Source organism: Orycteropus afer, unplaced genomic scaffold, assembly GCF_000298275.1.
Source record: "Orycteropus afer afer isolate SDZICR_OR568_19922 unplaced genomic scaffold, OryAfe1.0 scaffold00124, whole genome shotgun sequence".
Taxonomy (NCBI): domain Eukaryota; kingdom Metazoa; phylum Chordata; class Mammalia; order Tubulidentata; family Orycteropodidae; genus Orycteropus; species Orycteropus afer.
Window position 1 is genome coordinate 7,672,496 of NW_006921711.1, and position 14,145 is coordinate 7,686,640.

The 14,145-nt window shown below is 38.5% G+C and overlaps 1 protein-coding gene across 1 annotated transcript in view; it reads left to right on the top strand.

Annotated features, from left to right (window-relative positions):
• MSH2 (mutS homolog 2) overlaps positions 1-14,145 on the top strand; it is a 144,221-nt gene that overhangs the window by 93,514 nt on the left and 36,562 nt on the right. Inside the window, exon 8 of the mRNA XM_007944406.2 lies at positions 11,214-11,323. Coding sequence (XP_007942597.1) covers positions 11,214-11,323 — 110 coding nt within the window. The remainder of the gene's footprint in view (positions 1-11,213; positions 11,324-14,145) is intronic.

The window sequence follows — 14,145 nt, forward strand, 5'->3', positions numbered from 1 at the left end:
CTAACCAGAAGGCTGGCAGTTCAAACCCACCAGCCACTCCTTGGAAGGAAGGTTGGGCAATCTACTTCCGTAGTGATACTGCCTTGGAAACCCAAAGAGGGGTTGCTATGAGTCGGGTCTGACTCAATGGCAAATAACAACAACATGCACAATTTTTGCTGCAAGAAACAGTAGGTAATGCACAAAACTATACCCAGATGAATTGAGATGTGTAAGAATACACAAAATGCACACACACACACTCCTCAAACAACTGGAGTTAACTTCATTTCACTGTGTGATGATGAGCCATACTCATTTACATCTGGTATTAAAACTTTGCAACCCATTTCAGAAAACTTTCCTTCCCCCATTTCACAATAATTTACAAGTTGGAGCCCTCTGGAAGTTCCCTACCAGAAGCAAACCTTAGGTCTTGTGCAAAGTAAAGTGCCTTTTTATTGTAGTACTTATGTATCTCTTAACTGTTTAGCATAATGTAAAACTGTGTTACCATTTCTATTATTTCCTGTCTTTTTTATGTGTCACTGATGGAGTTTCTGAAGATTAAAGCCCTTAGCCCAGTAAGCTCTGTGGTTTTTATCATGTGATTTTGCATATAGCACTGATTTTTAGAAATGCAAGTATTACATTATAGCAGAACTGGCTGTAGTTAACAAGGAAGTAGAATATATTGGTGGGATAATTATATATACACCCACTGCTAACTTACTTCCATCTTATTATTTGACATTTTGAATTTACAGTAGTAAAAAAATCTATTTTATGTGTTAATGACACACATCTCTCAACAAATGCTGAGCTGTGAGGTGAGCGTACCACTGACTGATAATTAAGGATATTTGTCACCTTGGCTGGGTCTTGGGCTTGGCAGTTACATAATGATGTAATTTGGCAGTTATTAATAATGTAATCCTCCATTTTGTGATCTGATGTGGTCATCCTCCATTTTGTCATCTTATGTGGTCATTCTCCATTTTTGCATAATGCTGATTTTTACATAACAATCTGGTCTTTGAAACCTGACCATGGTGGTAAGTGAGGAAGTTAGTGAAGGTAGTGAAGAGTATGATACTAATCATCAGTTGCCACAGTTTATTTAATTAATCTTTATTGTTTGATGTTATTTTAAATATTAATATTAATTCACTATAAGCTAACATCTGTTGTTATTATTTTAAAGTTCCAGAAAATTATTATGCAGAAACTTTGTTAAAAGTTTTTGTATCTCTCTGGTGCTTTCGTTTTCTCATTTTCTGTCAGTAAAATTCCTAAAACTAGAATTTCTGGACTGGACTATGTATTTTTCTTTTCAAGTGAGACCTGTGAGAGCTGGAATATGACAGGACTGCCTTGCTTTTCCGGATCTTTCACATTTTCCGCCTTTGACAATTTTTTTGTTGCTCCATTTAGTGAAAAATACTGGAGGTCTCCTCCTGACAGATTTCCACCTTACATAAGTTCTGGCTTTTGTAGGTTTTACTGTAATTATTAAAAGTAATCATGTAAATATGTCAGTGGCCATTTCAACTCTTGAAAGGTAACTACTTAAGTTTTTGTTATCCTTTTAGACTTTACCCCTTTTGGCCTGCGTTTTAAAGGTGAATAATATAATAAATGTTAACAAATTGCTCTTCTAGGAAGGTTGTACTAATTTATAATTCCAGTCACAAGATTTGCATGAAAATTTCTTTGCACTCTTACCAACATCGACTGTTTGCTTTCTATTGTGATTAGTTACTACATTTTGTTGGAAGTATTTAGTGTGTGATCTGGGTGCAGGGTGGCTTGAATGAAAGGACAAAGATGTACAGATTGTGTTGCTTAATATGTTCAGCCATATTCTATCAGCATATATATATCCGTGATCCCGTAAGTTTTTTTTTTTTTTTTAAAGGGAAAATGGCTGTCTTTTTGTTTTGATTTCCTCTTCTTAATGGTTTTAAAGACCCCCAACCCAGATTCTTGCAGCCCTGGACCACAGGTAGTATATAGGCGGTTGAGGCAGAGGGCATGGCTCTGGGCAGCGGTGGGAAACCAAGGGCGTGCTCCCTTGCTCTGCTCCAGGCCATTCCTCCAGCAGCTATAGCAGCAGCCACAGTCACAGCCACAAGGACGTTGTGTTCACCCAATGTCCAAATCGCATAGCACCGTTACTTCACAGAGCATATTATGGACATTAATTGATGCATACCTGTAGAGATAAATAAGACTGTTGGCTCAAGTAGGAGCTCTGGTAGCATAGTGCCTAAGGCACTTGACTGCTAACCAGAAGGCTGGCGGTTCAAACCCACCAGCCACTCCTCGGAAGGAAGGTTGGGCAATCCTACTTCCGTAGTGATACTGCCTCGGAAACCCAAGGAGGGGTCGCTATGGGATGGGTTGGGTCCACTCGGGTCCACTCTCAACAACACACAACATTGGCCCAAGAATGTAATTGTAATGCAAAAGCTTTTATCATTGAAGATTAAGATTGAAGTTAATGAAGAGTATGATCCAGTAGTAATGGAAAAAAAGGAAAGAAGACATTTAGATAATGTTCTACCAAAGATCAAATGAGAAAATTGCTGTAAGAAGTGATGTGTGAGAGAGGAATGGCAAATAATCCTATGAAGATAGGACTAACAACAAGCTAACATATAGGGGAGCTCTGGTAGCATAGTGGCTAAGGCACTTGACTGCTAACCAGACGGCTGGCGGTTCAAACCCACCAGCCACTCCTCGGAAGGAAGGTTGGGCAATCCTACTTCCGTAGTGATACTGCCTCGGAAACCCAAGGAGGGGTCGCTATGAGTCAGGGCTGACTCGACGGCACATAACAACAACAACAACAACAACATATAGATAGGACTAACACAAGATAGGACTAACAACAATCTTTTTTTAAAAAAAGATTTAAAAAATCAGTGGAGTCAGAAGAGAAAAGCTGCATAGAAGGAAAAAAGTGCTATTTTGTCAGCATGACAGTAGCAATAAATGAAAAGGAGGGGGTGGTGTCAGAGAACGTTTACTTAGCAATGAGAAGACTATCACAAGTGCCTGTGCTTACTTAACAAAAGGGATTACATTACCAGGGAATCTGAAAAGAGAGAAGGCAGGGGAGGTAAGGAAAGAAAAGGAGACCAAGTACTGGCCCACAGGGGAAGGCTTAAATTATTTTGACATTTTATCCTGATTTACTTGTACTTTACCTGTCTCTTCTTAGATAGTTTGGTAGTTTGGTGGATCTAGCTCTACATTAATAAGAATATTGTAAACTTTTTTTAATTTTTATTTTTGCAGTATTTCCTCCCCTTCCCTCCCACCCTTATAAACTTTATTTTAGCGGTATCTTAGTGTAAGGTTGCGGCAAGGAGAAGAGGACGCATAAAAGTGAGGTTAAAGAGAAGTTTTTATTCTGCGTTCCTGGGCGAATGGGTCCCTGAGAGGGACCAGGTTGAGATTCACAGGTCCCTGAGAGGGGCCAGAGAAGTCGCGCTGCCCTGGTGAGAGGAGAAAGGATTTTTTATAGTGATATTTTTCCTGTTCCTCAAGGGACCGGGTTGAGAGCAGGGGATGTTGTTGCAGGAACCAAGGAAGTTAAAGCACCTCATTAGCAGCATGGGGGCAGGAAGTAGAGCTGAAGCACTTCATTAGCATGTTGTTGTTGTTGTTATGTGCCATCCAGTCGGCCCGACTCATAGTGACCCCTCCTTGGGTTTCCGAGGCAGTATCACTACTCCACGGCACATAACAACAACAACAACAATCACTACGGAAGTAGGATTGCCCAACCTTCCTTCCGAGGAGTGGCTGGTGGGTTTGAACCGCCAGCCATCTGGTTAGCAGGCAAGTGTCTTAGCCACTATGCTACCAGAGTTCCTTAGCATAGTGGGCAGGAAATAGTTGGGGTCTTTCTCCAGAAGTAAGGGTCAGGTGCTGGGGTTTGGTGTGGGGTGCGGTCAGGCGCTCCCTTGCTTGACCAGTTCTTGTAATTCATTCACCCCCGCCTGGCCTGCTGTGTTCCCGCCTGACACTTACCAGCCTTATTTTTCACCTATGTAGATTTTTAAACCCTTTTCACAAATATGGGAGCTCTGGTGATATAGTGCCTAAGGCATTTGACTGCTAGCTGGAAGGCTGGCTGTTCAAACCCACCAGCCACTCCTTAGAAGGAAGGTTGGTCCATTTAATTCCGTAGAGATACCACCTCGGAAACCCAAGGAGGGTTTGCTGTGAGTTGGATTCAACTCGACAGCAGTGAGGTTTTTTTCACAAATACATTATTAAAAGTGTCAGATAAAGTTTAATTATATTTAATAAGACTTATAGATTGGAATTAATAATACAAGGAATTTATGTAAAATTGATCAAGAGAAAATAAGCATAGAATAAATTGCTTAAATCTTTGTTAATCGTAACATCCTTTTTACCAAACTTCTTAATAGAATGAAAAATGTTAATATTCATTTAGTTTAGATTTTAGGATGATTTTCCCAAGCATAGAAATTCATTTGAAAGTCAACTGATACAGCTTGTGACTAATCTTGCATCTTGGGTCTGAGATGGTGTCAGGAGGACATGTGCTGAGGTGCCTCAGAGCTGCTATTCAGAGCTGTCATAGAGTTAGTTTTCTAGTATTGTTCATTTAACTTGATTTGGAAGTCTTGGTGTAGTCTTTATTCGCCAGCCATTTCCAGTTACTTTCAGTTATTTAAAATAAAATATTGTAAATGAGTTGAGAGAAAAGATAATTACCAGTAATTTCAGTGCAGTTATAGCCAGTTTACCTAGCAACCTCAACTTTATTATCTTTAAGTCTACGAAAGGCTTAATAAGTGATGAATGGCTGTGGAAGTTCTAGGTGCTTTGTCTTGCCACTGTGGTTAAGAGATCCTGAAGACTTGTAGTCTTCCTTGTTTTACCTCAGTCTATAGTGATAAAGATATATTAATCAATCAGTTAACTGTTGCTGTCAAGTTGATTCTGACTCATGGTGATCCCATGTGTTGCAGAGTAGAACTTTGCTTCATAGGGTTTCCAAGGCTGTGACCTTTCAGAAGCAGAGTACCTGGCCTTTTTCCAGGGTGCTTCTGGGTGGGTTCGAACTGCCAGCCTTTGGGTTAGTAGTCACATGCTTAACTGTTTGTGCCATCCAGGGCCTCCTCAAGGTATTTTCTCAAAAATTCATTCATTGCATAACATCATAACAAAAGGATAGGTATGCAGAGGCTATTACAGAAGATAAGGAAGTAGAAGCAGAAGTAGGAAGAAGAGGCTTAGTAAACACGTGCATCCGCCCGATGTTCCAGTCACTGCTAGCGGCTGTGGCGGGAAGCAAAACCAAAGTCTTGTCTCTGCCCTTAAAGAATGTGAGGGAAACAGACATTAAACAAGCAAGCACACAAATAAAAATATAATTCTGATAGATGCTGTGACAAGAAAATTCTGAAATAATATAACAGGAAGGTATACCATTTTTTCTTTTGTTAACACAGATGCAAAAGTAGTTTTTATTAGTGTTTTCGTAACTACAGGTTAACATTTGTAAATTCACCAAAGATGCCCTCCTTGGTGTTTTTCTCAGTTTGTGAATAAAAGGCATGAACATAGGCAAGGTGGAGAAAATAAGTCCCAGAATTACTGTTGATTCACCAGTAAAGGTTTTGACTTAGAAAAAGGCCTGGGCAGCATTCCCAGAATGTATCTTAACTAAACATTTACTTTTGATAGGCTTGTGGGTTTTCAATTTGTCTGGAAATTCACTGTACTTTTTAAAATAGTAACTGATGATGAAACTTTTAATAATGATTAAATTTGTGCTTTAGGTTGGTAAAGAAATGTAAATACTTGGGCTTATTGACTTAAACACGGCCACAGTTCATGAGGTGCATACCTGCATTCATAAAAATGAAATCTTGAAGGAATCATAGTGAATCTTCAGGTACTTACAATCTGGAGTTCTTACAAAAATTATTATTTGATTACTTGGCTATTTCACATTCTGATGCATTTAAGAAGCTAACAGTTATTTCCCTATGTGATCATTGATATATGTGCTAGATAAGTATGTGTATCAAAGCTCATGACCAGTGATCTGCTTCATCAGTTCCTTGCTCCCTTTATAAGTTACTCATTCAACAAATATCAATTTCCTGCTTTGTGCCACATACTGTTCTAGGAGATACAGTGATCTATGTGGCAGCTGATATCCCTGTTTTTGTGGAGGTTCTGTCATAGTGGATAGGGTAGAGTGAGCCCCTGGAAGGTGTAAATAGTTATGCATGGCTGTTAGCTAAAAGGTTGACATTTTGAACCTGCTCAGAGGCATCCTGGAAGACAGGTTCGGTAATCTGCTTCCAAAAGTCACAGACTTGAAAATACTATAGAGCATTTCTTCTCTGTACACATGGGGCCGCCATTAGTTGAAACTGACTTGGTAGAAACCAACAGTAACAATAGAGGGAGACAGACCAGATAAATGAGCAAAAATCTCAAATAATAATAACATACAATAATGAAAACATTATGTTGATGTGATAGAATGACTTGGCTAGGGTGATGGGAGACATTAGATGGTATTTTAGATGGTGGTCAAGGAAGACCTCTTTAAGACATTGCTGTCTGACATTTGAATAGTAAGTAGGAACCAGCTGTTGAGATCTGGAGAAAGGCTGGTGGGACAAACCACTGTAGGTGCCCTATGTTTGGAACAGGTTTGGCACAGGTTGGGTGTGCTGAAGGAGTGAAGGAAAACTAGAGTGGTTGAGCATAAAACATCGAGAGTAGGAGCAATGTTAGTAGAAGTTGAGGTCTGAGGGGTGGGACCTATCTAAAGTTTTTAACCTGTTTTGTGTTGTGGATCATTTTGGCTTCTGATGAAGCCTTTGAACCTCTTCACAGAATACTGTTTTTAAATATATAAAATAAAACACATATAGAGTTATATAAGAAATCAATTATAGTGAAATATACTTATCAAATATAAAATAAGTTCTTGATATAGAATTGTGTCCTTTTTATTAATGCATTAAAGAACATTATCTGGTAGAAAGTCTGCCACCTCCTTTAAATTGAAATAATAATGAGGTTAAATAATACTTCAAGAAATCCCCCAAAGCTGTAATACGGTAGGAAAAGATATCAGGGACTTTGATTTCTGACAAAGCTTCAGGTAGTGGTAATACTACTGTGTTTTATTGCTTACATAATAATGGAAAGAAGTGCTAAATTTCAGTGAGAAGTCAGAGAAAATACAAATGTAATTTACTTCTTTTTTGTGTTCATGTCCTAGTCTGAGTTAAAGGGGTCTGTGGTCATTAAGAGCCTGGAGTGGATCAGGTTGGACTTTGTGGGCTGTGACAACTAGTGGAGAACCCAGTTGGAAATTGACAGTGGGCTTCAGTACAAGTTACAAGTTTTGTTGTTTGCCATCAAGTCAGTTGCAACTCATAGTGACCCCATATGTGTAGAGTAGAATTATTCTGTAGGGTTTTTAAGGCTCTGTTATCTTTCAGAAGCAGATCACCAGACCTGTCTTCATTGTGCTTTGGGTGAGTTCGAAGACCAACCTTTTGGCTAATAGTCACACTCTTAACCATTGGTGCCACCTAGGGGGAATACAAGTTGTAAGTAGGGAAAGGAATTCAGGATGCTAGCAAGAGCATACAGAATTGAGCAGGGTGAGTTCAGAAGGGGGCTTACAGATTGAGAAGAGCTATAGCAAGTTGGGCCTATGTGTTCAAAACTAGAGGACATGTTAAGACTGGCACACAGGTTCTAAAATTTTTACAGGTATTTCTTTAATACTACCACTTGTGCATTCTTGAAAAACCTTACCTTCAAGGTCAGCTAGAAAACTAGAGCTTATGGAAAATACAGAGTTGGGGAATACCTCAAATCTATGGAAAGTTTTAAACAAAAACATTAATAAACTTTAATAAAAAGAGTTACTGTTGTTATTAGTTGCTGTCCAGTCAATTCCAACTCATTAACATAGTGACTCTGTGTACAACAGAACAAAACACTGCCTGGTCCTGCAGTGTCTTCACAGTCATTGGTATATTTGAACCCATTTTTGCAGTCACGGTATCCGTCCATCTTGTTGAAGGTTTTCCTCTTTTTCACTGACCCTCTGCTTTACCAAGCATGATGTCATTCTCCAGGGACTGCTCCCTCTTGATAGCATGACCAAAGTACATGAGACACAGTTTCTCCATCTTTACTTCTAAGGTGCATTCTGGCTGTACTTTTCCAAGACAGATTTGTTCATTTTTCTGGCAGTCCACGGTATATTTAATATTCTTCAACAATGAGATAATTCACAGACATCTTCTTCACTCTTCCTTATTCATTGTCCAGCTTTTGCATGTATATGAAACTAAAAAAACCAAACTCACTGCCATCGACATGCATATGAGGCAATTGAAAAAGACTGTAGCTTGGGTCAGATGTACCTTAGTCCACATCGTTGATTTGATTCCTTCATATTCCATCCAGAGAGGTCCATGTGTATAGTGGAGGTTTATTTTGTTGAAAAAGAGGTATTTCCAGTGAATAAGTCATTGATCTTGCCAAATTCTATACAGTATTGTTTCTGTCACCAAGGTTGTATTTTCCAGCTGTTGATGCTGCTCCCATATTTCCAACTTTCACATTCCAGTCATCAGTAATTATCAGTACATCTTGATCACATATTTGATCAATTTCAGACTGCAGAATTTGGTGAAAATCTTTTATTTCTTCATCTTTGAAATTAATGTTTGATGTATAAATTTGAATAATAGTGATACTAGCTTGTCTTCATTATAGACGTATGGTTATTATCCTATCACTGACAGAGTTGTACTGCAGGATAGATCTTGAAATGTTCTTTTCTATGATGAATGCAACACCATTCCTTTTCAATATATGATTGATTCACAGTGGCCAATACCAGTCCATTTCTGCTCACTAATGCCTAGAATCAATCTCTGCATTCCAATTCATTTTTGACAACTTCTCATTTTCCTAGATTTCATAAATTGTATATGCCAATTTCCAATTATTAATGGATGTTTGCAGCTGTTTCTTCTCACTTTGACTTTTGCCACATCAGTAAATGAAAGTCCCTAACACTGCACTCCATCCACATTGTTAAGGTCAACTCTACTCTGAGGAGGCAGCTCTTCCCTGGTTTTATTTTGAGTGTTTTATAATCTGAGGGTTAATCTTCCAGCACTGTATTAGACACTGTTCTGCTGCTATTCATAAGGTTTTCACTGGCCAGATCATGGTTTAGAAGTAGATCCCCATGTCCTCCTTCCAAGTCTTAGTCTAGAAGCCCCACTGAAACCTGTCCACCGTGGGGGACCTGCTGGTGTTTGAAATACCAGTGGCATAGCCTCCAGCATCACAGCAACATACAAGCCACCACAGTCTGACGAACTGATAGACCAGTGGTAGAGTAAAACGAGTAGCCTCTATAAATCTTCATGGCATTTGCACCCAGCATCACAAGTGACTCTTTGTAGCCTTAATCTCTGGGCTTCTTTTTCTTCTCCTTTTATATGTAGGTCTTAGAGGGCATTTGCTTTTAATAGAGGTCACTCATCAAAATTAAAAATCTGAACTAGGTATAGAATTCAGTCTTTTTTTTTTTTAAATACTAGCAAATGTTTTTGTGCTGCACGTATGTACTATGTTTGCCAGCTTGTCTTAGGTTTTCATACATTGCTAAAAGTTACTGTTTGCGTAAACTTGCCCTTGATCACTTCGAAATACTAATGAGCTAGGAAAAAAATCATGCATAAACTGATGACGTCTCTGTGTTTTGTTGACATCGTTTCCCTCTTCACCAGTAGTGTATGAGCTAATTTGGAACAAAGAACCAGGCATTGTAGCACAATAGACATTATGTGAACAAAGTGTTGTTTATAGGCTGTTTAAATAGTGTTTCATACATATGTACTATTTTCTAAATGTGTGTCAATGCTCTTGTGATTAATAATAAACATGACTTCTTAAAATAATTTTGCTGACTTCATGGTAGCTTTTCATCATTATTTTCCTAAATCAAAACCTACTAAAATTTCTGGAAAAGATGAGGAACTATTGGTTTGGAGCAAATGCAGTGTGCTAGGGATCACTCATAAAATTCTAAAGCCATTTATTAGAGATCAGAAAGGAAATCTTTGTGTTATTACAGATAATAATACTGTTGTTTATAACTGCTGTTGAGCTGCTGTGTATGTGTTAAGCACTATACTAAGTATTTTATGTAGTTAATTATTCCTTTTCTGAGTAGGTATTGTTGTTTCCTTTATACAGATAAGAAATGGGGGCTCAGACTAACTCTCTCAAGATCACAGAAGCCAGTAAGGAGTACCCAGATTTCTGGCTGTTAATTTTAAACTTAGGTCCTTTACACTGTAGACTTTGTTGCTTCGTGTACTCCTCACATGATTTTCCAGCATATATTCTTAGACTGTTGCCAGTGAAGTCATCTTCAACTCATGGTGACCTGTGGGTAACAAAACAAAACGTTGCCTGGTCCTGAGCCATCTTTATGATTATTGGTATGTTTGAGTCCATTGTTTAAGTACTGCTAAATGGCAGTAAGCAAAGTTCCATTGTGTAAATATTTGACTTGATTTAGCCTCTGTTAATTGGAACACTATATTATTAATGGGAATCAGGAATATAAGGTAAATTTCTTTAATGGCTTTGACTTGAGTTATTAAATCTGCAAAGAAATGAAATTCATTTAGTTGTAATTAATGTTGCCGTTTCTGCATTCCTGGCACTCTGTGTGAAGGAGATTACAGACTGGCAGGGGAAGCAGTGTTTTATCAGTAGAAACTTCGAGTGCAAGATCATCTCCCTTCCTATAAAATAGAGAACTAAACACATTCGAGGGAGCTCTGGTAGCGTAGTGGCTAAGACACTTGCCTGCTAACCAGACGGCTGGCGGTTCAAACCCACCAGCCACTCCTCGGAAGGAAGGTTGGGCAATCCTACTTCCGTAGTGATACTGCCTCGGAAACCCAAGGAGGGGTCGCTATGAGTTGGGGCCGACTTGACGGCACATAACAACAACAACAACAAACACATTCGAATTAAAATTCCTGAGTGAATAATAACCTAAATAATGCTTTTTGGATCAAATGATGCTCCTTATCTCAGTTGAATTTCTGTGATCTGTAGTCTTCTATTTTAAATCATTGAACTTTATTTTTCATTTTGCTTTCTTTTAGGAAAACACCAGTCATTGTTATTGGCCATTTTTGTGACTCCTCTTATTGATCTTCGTTCTGATTTCTCCAAGTTTCAGGAAATGATAGAAACAACTTTAGATATGGATCAGGTATACAATATGCTTCTTAATTCAAACAACAAAATATTTTTGAAAGGCACATTAGGAAACTAACCTTTTAGATTTCCTTTTTCAGTCTTTTTGGCACTGCTGTGTGGTACCTTTTGGAAATAAGTTGGTGGATGTAAGATTAAGTAATAGGAAAATGTTTTATTTTTAATGGAAGTTGTTTTGGTGGATGAAAGTTAAAAAAGATCAACAGAGGAAAGGAGTATTGGGCATAACTGACCTGATAAAAGAAAATTTCATAAATAGAAGATTTCACCTGTGTGAGGAAAATGTGACTAAATTTAGAGCATGAGAGAAGCTGTCTTCTCTTTTGTTTATTTTCCCTGTGGGAAATTCTTTGGGGGAGAAGATTGAGGTATGTGTGTAGCTCCTAAATGGTTGGTAAATGTAACTAAAAAACTAACCATCATTTTAAGTCCTGTTTAGTTTCAAATTTCTTGTTAGTGGAAAAGAACTTCTAGGTTTTCCATGATCTATATCTTCAAGTCTCTAACAATTTTGAGCAGCAATTTATATGTAAAATGGAACTAACTACAGAGTTAAAAATATCTTTATTAAACAGATTTTGAAAGCAAAATTTATAGAATGGTACATTTTCTTTTTTTGTATCTGTTAAAAATTTATTTATATTAAATATTTTGGGGCTTGTCAAAAGGCCAGTGAATGTAGTGTTGTAAAATTATGTGATAATTTAAAAAGCAGTATTTACAGCTTTTCTAAATTCAATTTCCTGTTAAAAGTGATCTTACAGGGGATAGGTACTTACATTATTCATGTTGAAGTAATAGGCTGCTAATTGGTGGTGTCTTTGCCCTGCGTAGTGTGGATTTATTTTATTTTAACTACGTTATTAACTAAATCTAGTTAATTTGCTCTGTGTTCCCTGGGTTTTAAAAATGTGTGTGTGTGTGTGTGTGTGTGTGCACTTGTGCATGCATGTGCACACGTGTGTGTATCTAAACACTTCACTTTTCTGGTAATATTTTATGTTAGTGACTTGGTGATAGGGCAGTCTCTTCCATTTACTTATAGGTTAAACAACCAAAAAACTTACATTGTTAACTTCTTGTTTAGGAAAACTTTCATTTTTCTTGAGAAATATTGTTATTAGTGGAATGGCTTTAGGTGCTCAACTTTTAGGCGAGTTGGGGTGGGGGGAGGCAGAAATACTGTTCAGAGACATCTGGTGGCTGACCCTCCCTCCACCCCTCTGGCCGAGGATGTGACTGTCCCTGAGATTGGCCAGAGTTGGATATTTGTAAACATTGTTTTAAATGGAAGCATGTAGATAGTGCAGACTGAATGGTAAAAACAAAAACACACTCACAAACACACAAAGAAACCAATTCTAATAGGGAGTTAAGGGGCCCTGGTGACACAGTGGTTAAGTGCCTGGCTGCCAACAAAAAGGTGAGCAATTTGAACCCACCCATTAGCTCTATGAGAGAAGACCTGATAAGCTGGTTCCATAAAAATTATAGCCAGGAAAACCCTATTGGACAATTCTACTCTGTCACATGGGGTCTTTGTGAGTTGAAATCCACTCTGTAGCAACCCACAACAATAGAGAGATGGGATAGCAAGAATTGAGCTTTTCTGTCACTGCAACTGCACCCTTGAAGGACCCAGAGACTAGGCAAGGCTCTGCTGAAATGGTGAAAATGCTTTTGTTCTTTTTGTGACCACCTTTATTCTTCTAAGGAGTTCTGGTGGTGTAGTGGTTAAGGTGTTTGGCTGCTAAACAAAAGGTCAGTGGTTCAAACCCGCCAGCCTCATTGTGGAAGAAAGATGAGGCAGTCTGCTTCCTAAAGATTTCTAGCCTTGGAAACCCAGTGGGGGTTGCTATAGGTCGGAAACAACTTGATGGCAGTATATTTGGTTTTTGGTTTGGTTTATTCTTCTAGGTGGCCATGTTATTGTTACTGTTAGGTACCATCAACTCGGCTCTGACTCATAGCAACCCTATGTACAACAGAATGTGGCTATATCCTTGTCTTTATATGGTGAGTGTCTCAAACTTAAGCATGTATCAGAATCACCTTCAGGGCTTGTTAAAATGCAAATTGCCAGGCACAACTTCCAGAATCAGATTCTTTAGTCTAGGGCAGGGGGGGTCACTGGAGAATTTTCATTTCTAGCATGTTCCCAAGTGATGTCTATGCCGCTCATTTGAAGAACACACTTTGAGAACCACTTGCTTAGTAAATTAGGGACATAATCAAATCTTAAAGTGAAAATGTGTATAATTTCTTCCCACCATTTTGTAGCCTGCCAGGAATGTAGTACTCTTGGGTAATAACTGGCTAGAGTTTGGTTTATGTAAGTGAGAATGTTTAAGAGCTTCTTAAGATTGGTACCCCCTCTGTCAGTGTATAGATTCTCTGTTAAACATTCCGCTGTGGCTGTCTTCTTCTCTGAGCCATCACTTAACAGTCACAACCTGCCTAGCCAGATGCACCCAAATCAATGTTGTCAAGTCATTCCCGACTCAAAGTGTCCCTATAGGACAGAGTAGAACAGGATTTCCAAGGCTATAATCTTTCACCAAGGCATTTGCCAACATAACAACTTCCACATTTACAGCTCAGGAACATCAAGGACATTTTTCATGTTGTGCTGCCAGTTTTGCTATCCTTTTCCAAAATATTCTGCCATCATTAGCATTAACACAATGCCTCATAAACATTCCCCTTTCACCTCCCTCGTACCTCTGGTAACCACCAATAATCTTTGGTGTATATGTGTGTGTGTGTGTGTGTGTGTATGTATCAATTAAAAAAATTTTTTTTTACCTATCTGGCAAT